This window comes from Vanessa cardui, chromosome 15, assembly GCF_905220365.1.
Source record: "Vanessa cardui chromosome 15, ilVanCard2.1, whole genome shotgun sequence".
Lineage (NCBI taxonomy): Eukaryota > Metazoa > Arthropoda > Insecta > Lepidoptera > Nymphalidae > Vanessa > Vanessa cardui.
Window position 1 is genome coordinate 5,413,401 of NC_061137.1, and position 19,784 is coordinate 5,433,184.

General features: G+C 31.2%; 4 protein-coding genes across 5 annotated transcripts; 2 read left to right on the plus strand and 2 right to left on the minus strand.

Annotated features, from left to right (window-relative positions):
- Window positions 1-226: 226 nt before the first annotated feature.
- LOC124535515 (probable N-acetyltransferase san) lies at window positions 227-3,554 on the minus strand. Its single transcript, XM_047111727.1, has 3 exons — window positions 3,406-3,554; window positions 2,938-3,261; window positions 227-1,303 (listed from the first exon to the last, which is right to left on the minus strand). Exons 1-3 carry the CDS (start codon window positions 3,411-3,413, stop codon window positions 1,105-1,107), a joined length of 531 nt encoding a protein of 176 aa, XP_046967683.1. The 5' UTR covers window positions 3,414-3,554; the 3' UTR covers window positions 227-1,104.
- Window positions 3,555-3,832: 278 nt separating this feature from the next.
- Window positions 3,833-10,525, plus strand: LOC124535770 (probable cytochrome P450 301a1, mitochondrial). Its single transcript, XM_047112099.1, has 10 exons — window positions 3,833-4,265; window positions 4,952-5,189; window positions 5,639-5,832; window positions 6,153-6,351; window positions 7,080-7,144; window positions 7,275-7,378; window positions 9,046-9,209; window positions 9,740-9,805; window positions 9,914-10,127; window positions 10,312-10,525. The coding sequence occupies exons 1-10, from the start codon at window positions 3,890-3,892 to the stop codon at window positions 10,420-10,422; spliced, it is 1,731 nt and encodes a 576-aa protein (XP_046968055.1). The 5' UTR covers window positions 3,833-3,889; the 3' UTR covers window positions 10,423-10,525.
- Window positions 10,526-10,568: 43 nt separating this feature from the next.
- On the minus strand, window positions 10,569-13,538 carry LOC124535771 (protein lin-52 homolog). The gene is made up of 4 exons (XM_047112100.1): window positions 13,464-13,538; window positions 13,220-13,321; window positions 12,870-12,968; window positions 10,569-11,537 (listed from the first exon to the last, which is right to left on the minus strand). Exons 1-4 carry the CDS (start codon window positions 13,495-13,497, stop codon window positions 11,395-11,397), a joined length of 378 nt encoding a protein of 125 aa, XP_046968056.1. The 5' UTR covers window positions 13,498-13,538; the 3' UTR covers window positions 10,569-11,394.
- Window positions 13,539-13,925: 387 nt separating this feature from the next.
- LOC124535647 (40S ribosomal protein S19a) lies at window positions 13,926-15,776 on the plus strand. 2 transcript variants are annotated; one of them, XM_047111930.1, is made up of 4 exons: window positions 13,926-13,995; window positions 14,890-14,960; window positions 15,150-15,359; window positions 15,563-15,776. In XM_047111930.1, the coding sequence occupies exons 2-4, from the start codon at window positions 14,890-14,892 to the stop codon at window positions 15,741-15,743; spliced, it is 462 nt and encodes a 153-aa protein (XP_046967886.1). In that variant the 5' UTR covers window positions 13,926-13,995; the 3' UTR covers window positions 15,744-15,776. The 2 variants fall into 2 exon arrangements, with proteins under 2 accessions (XP_046967886.1, XP_046967885.1); XM_047111929.1 differs by having other exon boundaries at window positions 13,977-14,086.
- The last annotated feature ends 4,008 nt before the right edge of the window (window positions 15,777-19,784 follow it).

The window sequence follows — 19,784 nt, forward strand, 5'->3', positions numbered from 1 at the left end:
TTTCTGGACGCAATTGTAAGGGTTTTTCGGTTTTAACTTTTAAGTAATGTCAAGGTTTTTTAAAACTAAATCATCAGCCAATTTGTTTGTTGGACTTCAAAAATACACATCTGGATAGGAAGATGTTTTGCTATTGATAGAGATTTTGCTACTTCGGTGCTATAATATAGCCTCTAAATAAATTATTATTAAAGGAATGGTGGCAAAGGGTATCAAAACAGATAAAAAATGTTAATCATGTTTATTGTACTAATTCTAAAAGTTTTAGAGAAACATGATAATCAACAAATTCATTTGATTATTTTGACAGCAGACAAATTGACTTTTGGTAACACCTATTGATTATAGTGGGAAGAGTATATTTAACATATATTTTTTGTAAACACAGACAATTTTGAAATATTTTTAACAATTCTTTCTTAGGAGATAAAATAAAAATATAGTTATAATAAAAACAACAACAACTGTCACACGGAAATATAAAAAATTGCTAAAGTAATGAACATGTCGAGGTATCTACAAAAAAAATGAAACAATTGCGAGGTGACATCTTTAAAAGATATTTACGGATAATTCGAGATAAAAAAGAAAGTTACATCAGAGTGATCTGCACTTATAGTAAAACTTACATTATTACACCGTAAAAATGGACACAAAATTTTGCATTCCATCAAGTTTAATTAAAACACTGCCTAGAGCTAATTACATGTTACTTTACATATTATCCAAATTGAGAAGAATTAATTTACAAATACTAAGCTATTACAAAAATTCATCAGTAGTTCCATTCCTGTAAAGGATCAAGATTGTAGGCTCATATTGAGAAAATGCAAATTGGATTATTTTGGTCAATAACATGCAAGTACTTAATATATGTACAGTACAAGGTTTGACATTGATATTACAATGAAATCAGTCATATTATACCTATCATTATGGCCTCAGAAGTCCACAACCACAACCCTACATATTATTCCATCCATTACAATTATCATTTTATCCATTTGTGAATATATAAGTGACTTGATTATGATTCTTATGTTATTTATCACTTGCTCCTTTTTGCAATAACAACTGAGTTGAGACAGTAGGGATCTAAGCTTTTCAATCATGACCGTTGGTTTTCGCATGGGGGACAGTTCCATTCAGCATTGGGGGTGATTGAGGTTGTCTTATTGTTTTTTGCAAAACATGTGCATCAGCTGGCTCTATTCTTTTGTAGTAATGCTCTTTCGTCTCGACAATTTCAAAGCCAAATTTCTTGTAAAAATCTATTGCACCTTCATTGTTAACTTGTACATGCCTGTAAAATAATTATTTAGTAAATTTTCTGCAACTAGATTACCACAAGTCTCAAGTGTATCAAGAATTTACAAGAAAAGGTAAATATTTTCAATTATATAGGTTATTATTTAAGGTTTCATTAAAACAGACTATCAAATCGATCTCTCTATGGTAAACCCAACCGACAAAAGTTAGATCTAGAAGTATGGATAATCTTTGCCTTGTGCCCATAACGACACAGGACATAAGTAAGAATATTATTAAAATTTGGCCTTCTAAATATTAAATACTTTGTGTTTGCATTTTTTCAAACATATTTCACTGTTATCATAGAGATCAATGTGTCATTATCTAAATTTTTATTTTTACAATGATGGAAAAATATTCGATAAATGATAATAATGAACAGTTTCATTATTATAACTTATCAAGTGGTAAAAATCCAGCAGTTTATGTGAAATCAACAAATCATTTATCAATATAAATGAATCTATTTTGGTATTCCATTCATATAGATTTGCTCAAATTAATCTATTAAATGTTACTTCATTACATATTTTTAAATATTGATTTATACATATATAATTAACAAGGAACACTTACAAAGTAAATAGCAAATATAACAAAGCTTTTAAACATTGTTGCAAATTCTGCTTTTACTTAATAGCATTACAAATATTAATGCGTTGTATGGTGGGTCAGTATGTTACTAAAAGCAGTAACAACTAGTAATGTTGTTAGCAATATTATTGTATCGTTAGATAGTTTATTTTAGTTTCTAAAAATACCATTATTATAATGATTTCTACAAATGCAAAGCGAAACCTATAATCATCTGTTACTATAACTAACTAAACATTAAAAATATAATGCATTTATGTAGATATTACACTCCAATTCATATTTTAACTATGATTCTATAAAAATTTTAACCTTCATTAGTCCAAATAGCCTCGCAGACTAGTTTTTTTTTTTTTTGTTATTTTATATTGAGAAATGTTTTGTTGTTTATGCCATTGTTTAGTAGACAAAATTAAACAAAGCTATCTGGCATCCCACAGAAATAAAGAAATATGAAGATTAGTTGCATCTAATTGTAGACGTTAATTATAGAAGCTATAGATATCCATGAAGTGAGCTGCAGTGAAATATAAAGTGCTTAAATATTGTTGATAATTCATTCCCTGGGATCTAAATTGTATAAAGAAACCGGCACATGATACATTCTGTGACATACAAATCATCTGTCAAGGATTGCATCAGTGAGATGATAGATATGATAGACAATCAGCAGTAATATAAATGACCCATAATTACATTAAAAAGAAATTTAATTATTACAACATTGTTAATGAATGTAATTTTCGAAAACTATAAGAAAAGGCAGATGTTACTAAAGCATTTTCCTACAAGAATCTCTTGTTTAAACTGAAGTAAATTTATTTTTGAAAATATTTGTAACATTCTAATGTCCAGTACTATTTCAACGCAATTAAATTTTTGAAAAATTTAAACACATTAAATTTATGGCTTTATTATTAATAGGTTACTTTTGTTTCATCTAATGTAACAGACTTAACCTTTACATACCTATGACAATAATTGCGTAAAATTATAATAATTCAATTGAATAATATATTTCCGAGTACTCACAAGAAAATGCTGTCAAAATTGCCATCCTGTTCAACATACTTGAGCACATGTTCCACCATTAGAGTGCCTATTCCAAGTCTTCTGTAAGGGTAAAGGCAACCCAGTGTCATTATGTACAATCGTCGGGAATTATCCGACGTATCTATTCTACAACAGACCGCTCCAACCACGATATCATTGTAATAAGCAAGTTTTGCTAGTTCGCCAGCCTCTAAAACATCTTTGTAAAATTTGTCGTTGTAGGAAACTGGAAACACGACTGTGTTCAACTTCTTTAATTGTTTAATATTATGCGGTGTCACATCGCCAAGTTCTATTTTAGCTCTGAAATAGCAAAGTGTTCTTTTAACAAACGAATTTGAGTGATATTGAGCAGACGTACTTATCGCTCTCCTTAGGACTTAAACGAATATCGACGTAAACGGTAGCACACAAAACATTATATGGAACAAAGAGATGTAGATTTACCTTGTCATTTTAATAACTATTTTTTTATTTTATACTAAAATTTAAAAACTAATCTAACACAGTTATATCACACGAGATCACTCCCGCCATCTACCACATTAGCTAACTCGCTCACTCTTCACCATCACAGGGTTGACAGTTTTCTTGGAACGCACTTTTGACAAATATAATGCAGTGTTTCCGTTATAAAGGTTAATATAAGGACTCAATTCATATAAAATTTATTTATTAAACATAAATAGGAATGTCTTAATTATTCTTTTTTAGTAATTTTATTATTCAATAAAATAAATTTTGGTCATTTAATATATTTTTATTTAAATGTTGTAAAAGCATAACAGATAAATCATAAAAAAAATATAAATTATGAGGCGCGAATTTTAAAAACCGACTATAAGTACATTCTTTTGTTTTATCCTATGTCAAGCGCGAAAAAACCTACAAGAGTTTAATATCCTTTTTAAAAGTTGTTATTAAGTAAAAGATGGCATTAAATAATTTATTATACCTTAAGCCCCATCTTACCAAATATTTTAGGTATACTGGAAGAAACTTGCACATTTGTCAAATAAAAATGCAGACGGTAAAACCGTTAGAAATGGACAACGATACTGTAAAGTCTGAAACTAAAAACGAGACACTAGACGAACAAACTCCAGTAAACAGTGGATTAAGCAATGTTTCGTCTGATTTGCCTCGTATAGTGCCAATGGTATTAAATACTAAAGAACCTATAGTATTGCCCTTTGATGAAGTTCCAGGACCAAGGTCGTTGAAATATTTGTCTATATTTCGTAATTATATAACAGAAATTGGGACTCAAGTTACTGCTGGTTTATTAACTTTTGGTCTCAATGTTGGTTAGTATTATTACATTTTTTTAGATTATATCCACACAAAAGGAACACAAAATGATCTTAATATTCAATCAATTTAAATACTATAAAAGTAATGTAATTAATACAATACAAATTAATGTTTTACCCAATAAAATTGATATTATATTCTTATGTTATCAATATCTTCTCTGTAAAAATGTTCTTTATTCAGATAAGCAAGCTATTGTTTGTTTGTCGAATTTTAATTATAAGTAAGTATATTTAAAAATATGTACCTGTAATTTAAAATATAATTCCTGTAAAATAAATAACCATATATTTACATTTTGTGTCTCCAAATCTGAATATGGTAAAAAAATTTCAGCCAATTGAAAATTATACATAGTAAATGACGTAACAATTACATCACCAATTGAATATAAGCTTTTTCATCCAATGACTAAGACTATTTATCATAATATGATTTTGAAAGAGCGCGATGAGTGAGTGTATACTAATAGCTCGTATACGCTTGCACACTATACACGAAACGCAGTTTTTAGTTTGAATTGGTCTATGCGCGTTTCGGACTCCGATGGTCACATTTAATTACTATGTGCATCCCAATGTAATACTAGTAAATTACTCTGTATATAAAAAAAAAGTAGTATGGTGACAATAATGAGACTCTGTATATGCGATACACAAAATCAATATATTTGTTATAGGAACGATCCTATCTAATAGAAAGACTACACGTAGTTTTTCCAATCTTTTTGATAAATATGGGCCTGTGGTAAGATTCGTTAGCCCCGTCGGTAGCGATATCGTGCTCATCAACCACCCTGACCATATCCAGAAAGTGTTTAGCATGGAAGGCGAATATCCTGTTAGATCTACGTTGCAATCTCTGGAGAAATATCGGGTTGAACACAAAAATCACATATTCGGTGGACTTTATACTGTGTTAGTATATAATGTATTTATAACCAATTATTTTAATTTATTTAGAATTGAAATCGACTGGACAGATTCAGGCAGTTTATCTGATGAGATCATATTTCATGATCATGATGAAATATATCTAGATACCCCGAATATTGTCGAAAATAGTCCTAATAATAATATATTAAAATTATACAGAGAAATTGAGTTAATATACTTAAATATTTTGCTATTGATAATTGCGTTAAATTATAAGGAATTTTAGATAATGTGCGGTAGAATTTTTCTAATCTTGTGGCCAACAATGTTTCGTCTAATAAAGAAAAATCCCCTATAGAAGACATCCATACATATAAATATTCTTATTATTTATTATATTAGAGAATATAAAAAATATTATTTACTGATCTAATTTGTCTTAAGTATTAAATCTACTTACAAATAAAATATTATTTCAATAAAACTTTCAGACAAGGTCAGGATTGGTTACGACAAAGATCGGTTATGCACAACCCCACACACAATGCCTTCGTCCCACACGCCCAGAGCCTTAACGGTGTATGCGAAAAATTCACGGAAAAGATTTACAACATTAGAAATTATCAGGATGAATTATCTAAGGATCTACATAAGGAAATACATAAGTGGGCATTTGATTGCATGGGTGAGTACAAAAATATCTGAATTGCCATTGGCACAAATAGGTAGGTATTTCCTAATGAAAGGCTAAATAGGTATTGCAAATCCTTGCAGAACATTGCACTTTATTTTAGTCGCAGAATTGAAACTTTCAGAATTTTCTTGTTCTTCAAATTTCTCGTTCGCGAAATTGGATCATAAGGTCCACTGTAAGAAAAATATTGGGTTTATCTTTCAAGGTTTTCTAAAATCGAAGCCTGGGGTATCAGTACTAGATTTTAATTTTCGAACCACTTCAATTTTATTTCAAAGCATTCAACTGACGTTTTAAATAACTAATTGTAGGACTAATATTGTTCTCAAAGAACTTTCAACTGTTGGAAACGGAATTGGTGTATAGCCAATGTGACGAATCGTGGATGTACCACAGCCTGGAGAAGGCAACTGATGCAATCATTAAATGTGAATCGGGTATCCATTTTTGGAAGTTTTTTACCACGCCAGCTTGGTATTCCCTGGTCAAGCACTGTGACAATCTGGACAAGTAACTAAATTTATCTATGTATTATCTTTAGTTTATGTCTAACATTTTTAATTTAAGATATTTTTTCAAGATATCAAAAAGGCAGTTTAAATTTTCAAAGTTTTCCTTATTTAATAAAGCTATACCCAATGAATAGAATTTCTAATATACTTAAAATTTATTATTTTTCCTGTCAGTGGTTATTAGGAATATTAGATATTATATTATGCATCAGGAGATTTTTCCAAATCTCTCCGACGAGGGTCGGAAATTCGTGAATTTGGAGAGTCTCCCATTCAAAAAGCAAAGAACAGAGGATGATCAGAGGATAAATTGTTCATATAATACATTATATCAATAAAATATTTTAGACAGGGTCATGATTAAGTACAACAAAGATCATTAATGCACAATCAGATACAATGCTATTTTTCCACAATCTTATAATCTAAACGATGTTTGCCATTTTTATTAACTTTCCTTCGTCAATCTTGGATCATTTTACATTTAATTATTTTATCTTTTGTATTGATGTTAATCATCAACTTCTTGTGTTTGTCCCTAATGCGTCATAACATACAATGGCAAACGAGGCTTTTGTATAAATTGATAGGTGCTTTACATAACCTGTTTTTGCGACAATTATTTGAAGTGTTATTGGTATTATAAGTTAAAATCTTTATGGCTCCGCAGTTGCTTTGATGGTTTTAATAGTCATATATTTTATGTAATCTTAAATTTTTTTGCAGCCTTATTGGAAAATATGTTTTGGACATAGAGCAAGAAATGTCGAAGATCCAGGACAATCCTATTAGTATGTAATCAATTCATTCTATATCAACCAAAATAGGATTTTACCTTATATCGGCATGTTTAGTATAATCTTTGGTAAAACTTTGGTTTAAGTAGAAATTAAAACATTATATTTCTATTTCCCACATTAGGCCCTAATTCTCTAACGAGTGCAATGTTGCTAAGCGAGGATAAGTTTAATGCAGAAGATATTGCAACAATTTTGATGGATGTGATGCTCATTGGTATTAACACGGTTAATATATTTTAATGCTTTAATTACTTTAAGCTATGCATTAGTGTACCTGAGTTCCTGAGGTTAAACCAATAAAAAAGTAAACCAATAGTAGCAGTAGCATCCCTTAATTTGGGAGTTGGCATTGTCATCTGATGCACAGTTGACTGGTCATCAACGGATAAGGGTTGCAGTCGCAGTGGAATCGGTCAGATCACATCATAGGATTTACAACATTCTTGGGATGGGGTGTGCCTTTACTTCAGAGATGATATTTGCTCTCGCCGCCTCAGCAGCCTTTACGACGGGGTCTTTCCAATATTTAGCAGCACGTACGAGAGTCTACGAGCGTCTCTTATGGGTCCCACGGTGGAAATGCTGAAACCGACCGAAACTCGTTCACATCTAACTAGCTTTAACTTCCGGGCTACAGCAAATCCCATACGCAAAGATCGTGATAACGCCAACCACGCCGAATGACTTTACATATAAGACACGTAAAACCGATCAACCAATTTCAATAAATTTTGTTTTGTTTACAACTATAGTACATATTAGTCGCACTGCTCAATTAATATATCCAGTTGCGGATTTACCAATAGGCTAAGTAGGCTGGAGCATAGGGCGGCAGATTTAGAAGGGCGGCAAAATAGCCCATTTTTTTAAATTACAGAAATAAAATAAAAAAACATAAATACATGTATACACATTACGTCCGTAATCCGTATATTCGTCACTACATAGGGTTGCAAAATAATCTAGTACTAATAGAAATATCACCTAGTTCATAATCATACTAGTAACGGGAAAAAGCCGATGTAATGAGGACGATAGAACACAAATTAAAAAAGTTGCAATTTTAGAATAAATGTAATTAATATGATTGTGAACTAAACTCACGTATTGAATTTAAAAGTTAGTGGCGGCAAAAATTTAATACCCTACTAGCCTACTATAGGCAAATTTGTAAATTCGCCACTGAATATATCTATAATTGGATTTTTCTCTAATTGGGGGAAAATTTTCTATTTAGTTTGTGTATTGTTTCATGAACATTTAGGCCCAGCACACACGGCGCAACGCAACTGCAACGTAACTGCAACGAAACCCTTCTGAAATTATTAGTTTGAAACTCGTTTCAATCGATTTTCACGCAGCAACCTCACGGCTCACAATCAGTTCGGTTTTCTGAGAGAATAGAAGTCTGCAGAATGTCTAGTTCAAGTGATGAAGAAGTTGTGGTTATGTATTTATATCTTCGACAAAGGAGAAGGCGTAAAAGAAGAACTATGTGGGTACATCCCTACATTGACATTAATATCAACTGTCGTATGTTTGTGGCTGCCAAAGCATTATTATATAAACAAGGATATTTCTCTACTTCTAACACAAATTCAATGCTTTGATTATCATCGTCAGCCATTTTGTTGATGAAAAAGGCGCGAAATCCGAAGAAACGCAAACACGAGTTTCCTGCACGCCGGTTTCAATGCAACTGGTTTGAAACTCGTTTCCAACCAGTTTCATACAGGTTGCGTCGTGTGCGGTCTCTCAAAGGAGTCTATGGCTGAAACTCAAAAGTAACTAGAAGTCGCAGTTTCGTTGCAAATGCGTTGCGCCGTGTGTGCTGGGCCTTAGGGTGTATGGACTTTTTTAAACTTATTGAACGTCAACGTTTTGTGTTACAGATTTCATCTTCAATGTCTTTCTTACTATACTACATTGCGAAACACCAAATGAACCAAAGGTTACTCTACCAGGAAGTAGGGAATTTATATCAAGACGTTAACGACATCGAAAAGTTTAAAGACAACACTCCGTACTTACAAGCGTGTATTAAAGAGACAATGAGGTAATTCGCAGAAAAATAACAAACGTGCTATTCTATTAGAAATTATTGCTCTATTTCTAATTAGTTTTATTGAATATAGGACTAATCACGTTTTTGCTAGTAAATGGACACAACCACGAAGTTGAATAATTTTCATAGCGAAAAGAGATTCTATCAATTATTTAATTTGTATAATGTACTCGTATAGTGGTTGTTAGTAATACAAAAATAAAAAAAAGTCCAAGTAAAGATTTACATACAGAAGTAATTTTGTAATTCATTTTGTTATAATGAAATGTTCCATAAGTATGAAAACGTATTAGTAAAGTATCTCTAAAAGATATTTAATTTCACTTTTTTTTTTTTAACTTATATATAATTTATAACAAGTTTTCGAGATATTCCGCAATAAAGCCGCCGCATGTAAATCTAAAATGACGCCATGTGCATTATACAAATTTCGGTAAAACCCTCAATAGTTGAAGCTTAAGCGTTGAACATACAAGTTCATTTGTTATTCTCTCGTATACATTTTATTTGAAATCTTCTAGATTGGTTCCCCCAATTCCCTTGCTGACAAGAATTCTCTCTAGGAATGTAACATTGGATAATTACAAGTAAGTTTGTCATGTTATATCTTTACACCACTTTAAATTGAAAATTAATTGCAAGGCATACAACAAAAATGATATGATTCACGTAATCAACTCATATTGTGATTATAGTATACCACGAGGAACTATGATCATTATGTCCACTCAAGATACTTCGCTCAAAGAGGGAAACTTTGATGATGCTACAAGGTTCTGCCCCGAGAGATGGCTGAAACCCGAGGCTAAGAACTACCACGCATTTGCCTCAATTCCATTTGGATATGGAGCTAGGAAATGTATTGGGCAAAATGTTGCCGAGACTATGATGTCGCTTTTAACAATTAAGGTATTGTAGATAGTACACAGAAGTTTAAATAGCCACTTATTTTCATCCACCAAGAAAGATAATAAGTATATGTAAATAGTGTAACTGAGTAATTTTAAATAAGATGGATTTTATTTGTGACCTTAAATGTCTATAAAAACTTGTATTAAATAATTTAATTAACAAGAAAAATCTTCCCTTTCAGGTATTACAGAAATACAGACTTGAATATCATTATGGTGATGTGCAGCCTTCACAAGGTTTTATTGCAAGGCCAAATAAACCATTAAAAATAAGATTTATTGATAGAATGTAATTCAAAGTTTTATTCTTAGAAAAACTAGATTCAAACTAGATGTTGCATTTATGTAAGTTATGGAATAAATATACAAAATGATTACAATAATGTTTAATTGTTCAACACAATTAGTTTAAAAATAATTAGGCTAATATTTACATTAAATATTACATGTTTAATAATGTAATAAATTACAATTCATACATGACATATTCTTTATTTTAACACAATCATGTTTACAAAACAATCCTTAGTGTATGAAAGTCGTAACTAATTGAGACACCTACTTCAAAGACAATTTTATGAATGAACCCTATTGCTATTCATTAAAAGGTTCAAGTTTTGCTGCATTAAAAATAAAATATCTTTTTATTCATTTTTATTATTAATTATGTCTAATATGTAATCTATTGAACAAAGTATTTAATAGATTTAAATTCATCATTGTTGTTGAATAAAAGTAATATTTCATAAATATTTTATACATTTTTAATTATAGCTAATGACTATTTCATAATATACCAAAGCAATTTATATTTTTTTATAAATAAATCTTTAATATTCATACCCAAAATGTCACAATCATGATTTATTTGTTTGATGATGGCACTTTACTAAGATCATTGTTCAAAATAAATATTAACCATCAGTGGATAGTGTAGTATAAATAACTAAACATTGCACAGCCCTTTTACAAATGAGCAAAGATTGTGACATAGTTCAGTTATTGGTAGTAGAAAAGTGATAATGCAAAATTAAGTGCAATCCCTATGCCAATTGAAATACTCACCGACTGTAAAATATTAACATTCAAATGCACCAAAACAGCTTAAATTGAGCATTCTTAACAACAAAAATAAAATCAAGTGAACATTTAACTTTTAAAACTTCAAATTTAGTAGAAGAACCTTATGTTACTACGAAATGGAATATAAATTTTATAATGTGTAAGTATATATATTTTTAACATTACATTAATTAAAGGTATCATTATCTTTGCCGTCGAGATGAGAATATATTTAAGTACTTCCCCCTTGTCATCTCTTTGGCCTCTTCCAATCCAAGTTGATAAGCAAGATCATGAAGTTTCTTTACCTCCATGATGAGACTACTCGTTGTTAGTGACCCCAGCTCTGAAATATTAAAATGATATTGTCTGAAATATTCAGATGATTGAAATAACAATAGTGAAATCAGTAATAATATAAAACAAAGGGTAGGCAACTGTGAGCATGTTATAGTGTGTGGATGTTAGAGTATAAAAAAAATATTATAATTTATTTCACCCTATTTATCCAGAATTGACGTGGGAAAAATTAAGAGGTTTATAAATTTGATTTATATAAATTTACCATTTGATTGTCATTATTGAAAATGAGAGAAATAGAAATTTACTACATTTTTCATTCATTTCAATTCATTCAAAAAGAGTAGGATTTTTTTATGTCTACTGACAAATTTATGTAATTTGTCAGTAGACATAAAAAAATCCTACTCTTTTTCTTATCAGATTGAGGTGTTTATTTCCTGGAAATTGCTTATAAACAGAGGAAAAATGTGTTAAGCTGTTTTGTCTTTAATATCAAAGTTTATCATCCATAATATGCTAATATATCTTAACAGCACAACCCACACTATTTATTCAGATTTTCAGTACAATATCTTGTGATATCTTTAGGTAAAATATATTACTATTAATTTTTAGATTTTTATTTACAATTGAAAAAAATCTGTTTTTATCTATTTTACCATAATAAATAAATCTATTAGTGGTTATATTATGTAAAATGTATGTGTAATTTTTTTAAAGTTTTACTATTATTTAAAAAACTTCTGTGAGAGTGAGAGTATGATCAAAATAGGAGTAGATAGTAATTTTTCTTACATAATTTAAAACAACTACAATATAATGTTTATGCATGAAAAGCTAGAATCAATTACTAGCTAAATCCAAATGTATTCCTTATCACAATTTCCTTTTGAAACATTTAGTAATTTTATTACATACATATATGTAAAAAAAGTATTTACTGTGTAAATACATATAAATTCTGTAAATGATATTAATAAGCTTTGAGTCTGTATAATCTCAGTGAGCCAGTTCTATCAAATAAGTTGGCTGTTCTGGTAGTCCTGGGTAAACCATGGAACAATTTAAATATTAAAATAAAAAAATAGCATACAGTAACAAAATACATCATTCTAACAATATAAAAATGCTGAAGTAAAGATTTGAATAATGCTATATTTAAAATAAGCTTTTCATACATCATAAATATGTTATGTTATAGCATATTTAAGCAGTAATGAGTAGAAATTCCTATTTAAAACACTAACAAAACGCAACAGAAAACTGGGTCGAATACAACATATATAATTATATAAAATAGACACCGAATATTAAATTATTTATGTATAATTAAATATTTTTCCAATAAGAATAATCAATGGAATCTTGTACTCACGTTGCATATAATTGTAGTCTTCTTTGGTAAGCCCTTTATTCCATGAGGGTGGCGATTGGTTAGGGTTTTGTAAAGGTGCGAACTCTGACACGCCAGGTACTACAAAAGAATCATTAGAACACCGTGAACCCTCATCATTAGAAAAATTGCTATTCCCATCTCCCATTTCAAATTCAGTGTTTAAAAACCAGTCGTTATAACCGAAATGCCAAAAATGAACAAACGTAATGGTGGACGGAATGACAACATTAGAAAAGTAACGTAATCGCGGCACTTTTGAAAAATATTACTTTCACATTAAATATTATCAAATAGACTAAATGACATAAAGCACACACACATAATCTTACTTTGTTCTGGCCATAGTTCAGGGGAAGCTCGATCCAGCTTCTCTAAGCTTAGTAAGCTTTCTTCTAACGACGTCAAGGGAATATCTTCAGATGTAGTTTGAGCTGAAATAATGGTACTTTATCAGAGGTTAAGAAACTCAGAAACCAACGAAATACTACTGTATAAAACAAAGATGCTAAAACAGTATAGTGATCTAAAATAAGGCAAGGAAAACATGAAACTGTTTGAAACAAACAATTTTACCTTCATTTATTAAAGAATTTTGTTTCGCGGCCATTTTCTTGAATTTGACAACAAAATAACCATAAACAATAGACACATGTGATAAATTAAGCTTTTGATCATAGATAAGATGCGTTCATTACTTGACATAGTAATTAACCATCTTATGAATTTTAAGTATTAAGAAGTATATCTACTGAAAATTAAGTTAAAATGGGTTTTTAAAATAATTAAAATACAATACAATCAAACGTTAAAATATTTTAATACCAAGAAAAAGTAAATATAACTAATAGTACCAATGTTTAACTTTCATTTTGTCAAACAATGTAAAATGCTTTCATTGCTTTCTATTATTTACTTAAATTTAGTATATTTCAATATGGATTTAAATATTTCATTCAACAATAATTAGAATATTATTCAAAAGAAATATATTATTCTCGATTTTCACAATCGTAATGTTACCATACTTAATATATAATTTAGTAGAGCGACAACATTGAATTAGTTTATCTGTCTCTTTCTTTCTTTTGGATCGGCCCTAGGCAAGGTGAGTGTCGTGGTTCTACCGCATGGTTTTTAGTGAAAATTAAAAGTGAATATTTGATTAAACTAAAAAAAGTGCCACATTTTAGATTAAGGTAAAAATTTAATTATAATTAACAAAACTCTTCCGAACTCCAATGGCTTTAATGATCAATGTACATATGACATGTTGAGACCGTGAAGCCACAACACCAATGCACATTACACATTTAAACTACCGTATACCTAGAATCTGTATTTTGTACAATTTGTATCACATACCATTTTAATAACCATAATTATAAGTTTGCTGAAAAATTTGGCTAGCCGAAAGTGTTTAATTAGGTACTACATTGAACATAACCTCTTTCATGTCTCGATGACGAATATCTCTACGATGCTTATATTATTTGAATTAAGTTGATGAACTAAAGCCCTTAAAAAAATAAGTGTAATTATTGTTCTATAACTTGCGAAAATGTTATTTTTTTGCTACTAACCGTAATACTACGCTTTCATTCTGATTTGTGTTAAATCATTATATTTAAAGCTTAATAAAATATAATTTCATATCAGACAAAACTACAATAGTAATCAAATCAATGAGTTAAGACAATTGTTTTCGTAAATTTAATTGATTTAGTTTGAATTATAAAAGTTCTTGTAGGTAGTAATGACACTGCTGTGAACCCTTGAGGTTTTAATTTACACATAAAACTATAATGATTATTAATAGTTTTGTGAATTGGTAACTTGGATGATTGTTTTGTTGTTTTTGTTTGTTTACTTTACCTGACCTTACATGGATTAGATTAAAACCAATGTATCTGACTTAAAATTTTTCAATTATTTTATAGTTCTCTGTACAAAATTGTTATTTAACTATTTCCTCTTTTAACATTTGATTGCTTAATTTCAGATGCGTTCCGTCACATTAAAGGATGTTGAACAAGACAAGGTCGTCAAGACCGTAGCTGCCCACTTGAAAAAGTAAGTATATAAATAATAATACTAAAACAAATTTTCATTAACGTTAAACGAATAACAGTGTCAGTTCTGTACAATGCCTATTCAAAAGTATATATTAAAGCCAACTTTAACAAAGTATATCTTGATATTTGACTCTTAAGGACTTCCAAATGTAAGTCAGATATTGTAAATATTTATGTAATGTTTCAGGATGGGCAAGGTCAAAGTTCCAGAACATATGGATCTGGTTAAAACTGCCCGTTTTAAGGAATTGGCACCCTACGATCCTGACTGGTTTTATGTACGCTGTGCTGCAATCTTACGTCACATCTACATGCGCTCTCCAGTTGGTGTTAAGACTGTAACAAAGATCTTTGGTGGTCGCAAACGTAATGGTGTCACTCCTTCACACTTCTGCAGGTAATTTTTATCATAGTGTGATTTCAATTAAACTTAAAACAATTTTTTCTTCATCAAAGGATGAGGAAACTTTGTATCATGAGTAGTATTGTGGCCAAAGGAATATTGAAAATATAGTTATGATTAATGTGATTTAATATTTATAGATTAGATTTTTAATAGTTCTTATTCCTGTTTATTTATATAATAAACATTATTTTCAGATCATCAGGCAGTATTGCTCGTAAAGCACTTCAGGCCCTTGAGGCTTTGAAGTTAGTTGAGAAAATTCCTGATGGTGGCCGGATCCTTACTGTTCACGGAAGACGTGATTTGGACAGAATTGCTGCACAAGTTCGTCTAAAGGCTAAACAAGCGGCTAAACAGAGTGTTATTGTTCTGTAATTTTAATATAATAAAAAATACAAAATAATTGAATTATATTACTTTTAGCTTGTACTGAAACACCTATGCACCACATTTAAATTACATTTTACTCTAGAAGGGCAATAAATGAAATTGTTTTATGAAATGTAATTGTGATATAACAACACCTATGGCTTTTCAAATATTTGAAAACAAAGAGAGTTCTTATTGAAATTGTATGTATTGGATTGGGCTGAGTTGCATTATTATGGTATGGGATTACATTCCCTACTTTATATGATAAATAACACAAAGTCAACACGGTTTTGGAGTCTGAGTTCTGTGGTGCTGATTTTGTTTAATTATGTCTAACCAAACAAGGAAAAAATAATTTTATCTAATAAAGTTTGCTTTTGTGGCAACTAGAACGAATTTTAAAATTTTTAGAAATTCGAAATTTTTTATTTCAGTTAAATTAAGAAAAAGAACTTTAATTTATTTCTTAATAATATTTATTTACAAGGAAAAATAAAGGTAAATCTCTAAAAACATAAAAAAAACAGAAACTATTTTAAAAATAAAAAATTTTTTGGTTTTTTTTTCAATGTAAGTAGGAACTTTCTCGTATTAAGCTCCATGCGTAGTCACCAATCCTTCTTGAGCAAATTTCACTGTTTAAGCCGACAAACTACTATTTCTGCTTTAAGTTTATGTACAGTTCAGAAGATTCAGAAGATGATTTATCATTAAACTCTTCTGAATTAATAAGATGTGGCTCAACTGACACTGATTCGGGTAAGAACTCGCGGCATCCGCTACGACTAGACATTTGTGATAGCGGCAGCTGTCCCTTTGGTTTTAAACGAGAAGGCACAGGAATATGTTCTCTGTAGGGTACTGGAGCAGTTGTTGATGGTAGTTGTGGGTACTGAATTTTCTTGGCATATTTGCCAGCCCGACGCTGGCACAAAACTAGCAATCATTTATGTGATTAGTGGGCTCTCTCCATATTTTTGGTTCTGCGAACTTCATACATTATTTATCTCCTCAATACCAAGCTGGAAAAAATAACACACACATATATGAATATATATTTTGATACACACGTTGTTCATAACATATCGTAATTATTTTGAAATTAGTATACTTGAAAGTTATTATTAACTCTCTTACCTTCTAATGTGTTTTTGCAGTTACAACACGGGAATTTAGGTGCCCATATTTAATCTTGACTTCGAATAGGTAGATAAAAATAAGCTTTATAAGCTTCACAAAGTCTTATATTTGACGAAAAACTATTTTTTTAACCCTTACTTTAATGAATTTGCCACAAATATAACAAAAATAATTTATGTTATTTTCACACTTTTTGGAAGCAATTTTGGACTTCGCGCAAAACGAATGACGTCATTTCTCGGTAATGCTCATGCGCATACTGCTGAGACTACCCGCTGCTCCCCGTTTCATACGCGTAAACCCCTTCTAGCCCCGTTACTGGTGTGTTAAATTCGTTGTTCCTTAAGAATTCAGACAAAATATTAAAATATTTATTTTTCATTGTAAAATGTACAAAAGCAAACTTTATTTGTTATGATTTATGCCTGTGATTACTTTTACTTGTAGACAATCAGAAAATATCAATTTAATAACAAGAACAAAAAAAAAAATTTTTTGTTGACTTGTGTAATATATACATACAATATATTATATAGCATAATTATATTAAGTGTGCAACAATGGACTAAACAGAAAAATCATCAAACTATCAATACTGCTTTTACCCTGCTCAAGAAGTCCACGGTAGTAGCCATTTTTAGAACATTTTCGGCCTCGTACGACCGTTGTACGGTACCGGCTTTAAACTGCTGTTTTTCTGAATCGACTTATGAACCTTAAAAAAAACTATTTTTTACGATCGGAATAGCCCCTACAAGTCATAGCAAAGATAATCACATTCCATCCATTGAGTCTCCCGTCCATTCGCCCTCTACCTATATCATAAAAGAAAGACAATATTGACAGATCAAGAGGCTTTCGGGTGGAACATATAGAAGGGTAAAGGATGATTGTGGCTAAAGTTGACCAGGCACTGGTAGATAATTATTGCGGCATTGAGAATTACCGGCACGGTCTGTTTCCATTTGCTATATTTTGTAGCCACTCAAACCATTAACGACTACTATAACTGACTAATAACTATAACCAATTTTATGAATACTTGAAATTAAGTCTTCAATAAAACAAGACATACCCCGAGATAAATACCATATTTTAAAAGTAGTCCCACGCTGTATATCTCCTGGCTAGATAGATCTGTTCTTGATTTTGCTTTCGCAAATTATAGGATACAACTGGTCTCCTCGACAACGCAAATACCGGATGTGAAGCATCATACACCTCTTTTAAACAACAGACGAACAGCTTACAAATATAGAAACGGATACCTTGCCCCAAGAAGGATTTATTGACTTTGCGGCGTCGGAAGCTTGGCGTTATAAGCTTATCCTTACTCCTAGTGCACATACAATGATTATCACTGATTTTATTAAAGTGATCAATGTTACTGTGAATATAAATAATATTGTTGTAAATATATTGCGACGCAACAGTGAGTATTCCCATTTTGTTAAAAACATCCCGAAGAGAGTTCTCCGAGAGAGAGAGAGCTCCAAGATTATAAATAAATCAGATTGCTCTCTTTTGTAAAATAAAGACAGATTCAATATCTGCAGCGTTACCCCAAAGTAATATGCCATATGGCATAATACTGTGAAATAACCAAAATAAACTAAACGAGCGGTATCAATATCAGTTAGTTGTCTAACTTTTCTAACCGCGTATGTTGCGGAGCTGAGTCTTCCTGTTAGGGATGATAAATGAGGACTCCACTGAAGTTTGGAATCTAATTCTATTCCTAAAAACGCCGTAGTATCAGCTACTTCAAGACGGTCACCATTTAAATATATATTATAATTTTGCTTGCTAACATTGGGTAGGGTAAAAACTACACATTTTGTTTTTTGAGCATTCAAAACTAAATTATTTGCTGTAAACCAATTGTGTATCTGTGATAATGCACCGTTTACATCGTCATAGTCACTTTTTTTCCTGTCAACCTTAAAAATTGCCGATCAGGACCACTGTCTCGTCGGGACTACCGTTCCAGTTGCGCGCTCCTCATAGCCTCGTTTTGTGGGCTGCCGCCGAGTGTAGCACTACCGTTCCAGTTGCGCTCTCCTCATAGCCTCGTTTTGTGGGCTGCCACCGAGTGTAGCACTACCGGTCAGCGAATTGTGATACCATGCGTTCTTTCTTTATATCTTACCCATGTAGAAGATTTTTTTCCAACCGAATGATTCAAATGTATTTGCTAACTCCGTCACCGACGTGTTAGTTCAGGGTATAGAACTCTTCATGCTGTATTCTGCAGTGCCCATCTGTGGATAGTCCCAGCATTGGTTTGGTTGCCTCTGCAAAACTGCGTCACGCAAAGTGGGACCTACGTCACGCAGTCTACAAAGCCATAAAGAGGTAAACTGGTACGCTTTTGTACGGTTTTGTTCCGATGAAACGTTCCTTTCTCTCGCTTAGACAACCTGTCTTAGGGAATTTTTGTCAGCCTTCTTTTCATCTCTGCATAAGTCATTAGCTCACACCGCGAAGAATGAGGCTGATCTTTTACGGTCGGATAAGATAATAATATAAGATCGGCGGCGCGAACGGCGAACCGACAATTCGCGCGGCATCGTTTGCCGGCCACGGGCAGTGGCGTTCGCCGGCGCGACTAGTAGGGACTTCCGACGGCAAAATGTCTTTATTGAAATTATCTCGATATTGTAAGCGATATCGAGATAATTTCGATAAAGACATTTTGCCTTCTAAGGAAAGAAGTCGTTTTTGGTACAAGAATATATTTATAATCATATTTGGAAGAGATTGTGGAGTGCATGATTTGAATAAAAACCGGGCTATAGACGGAGAATTACTTATTCTTTCTTCCTACAATCTCTTTACTACATTCTTAAATTTATGCCCTGGTGTGTGGTCATACACTAGTATTTCAACAATAAAAGTCTGTGT

What these genes read in the sequence shown, in the direction of transcription:
- LOC124535515 (XM_047111727.1), bottom strand. An exon ending in AATTTTGACAGCATTTTCTT is followed by an intron (nt 1,304 to 2,937) that starts GTGAGTACTCGG and finishes ATTATTTTACAG; the next exon opens with GCATGTACAAGTTAACAATG.
- LOC124535770 (XM_047112099.1), top strand. Translation starts at nt 3,890, where the DNA reads ATGGCATTAAATAATTTATTATACCTTAAGCCCCATCTTACCAAATAT. An exon ending in AACTTTTGGTCTCAATGTTG is followed by an intron (nt 4,266 to 4,951) that starts GTTAGTATTATT and finishes TATTTGTTATAG; the next exon opens with GAACGATCCTATCTAATAGA. An exon ending in GATCCAGGACAATCCTATTA is followed by an intron (nt 7,145 to 7,274) that starts GTATGTAATCAA and finishes TTCCCACATTAG; the next exon opens with GCCCTAATTCTCTAACGAGT.
- LOC124535771 (XM_047112100.1), bottom strand. Translation starts at nt 13,497, where the DNA reads ATGGCCGCGAAACAAAATTCTTTAATAAATGAAG. An exon ending in AAATTCTTTAATAAATGAAG is followed by an intron (nt 13,322 to 13,463) that starts GTAAAATTGTTT and finishes CCATTATTTCAG; the next exon opens with CTCAAACTACATCTGAAGAT. An exon ending in TGAACTATGGCCAGAACAAA is followed by an intron (nt 12,969 to 13,219) that starts GTAAGATTATGT and finishes ATTCTTTTGTAG; the next exon opens with TACCTGGCGTGTCAGAGTTC.
- LOC124535647 (XM_047111930.1), top strand. Translation starts at nt 14,890, where the DNA reads ATGCGTTCCGTCACATTAAAGGATGTTGAACAAGACAAGGTCGTCAAG. An exon ending in GTAGCTGCCCACTTGAAAAA is followed by an intron (nt 14,961 to 15,149) that starts GTAAGTATATAA and finishes GTAATGTTTCAG; the next exon opens with GATGGGCAAGGTCAAAGTTC. An exon ending in ACTCCTTCACACTTCTGCAG is followed by an intron (nt 15,360 to 15,562) that starts GTAATTTTTATC and finishes CATTATTTTCAG; the next exon opens with ATCATCAGGCAGTATTGCTC.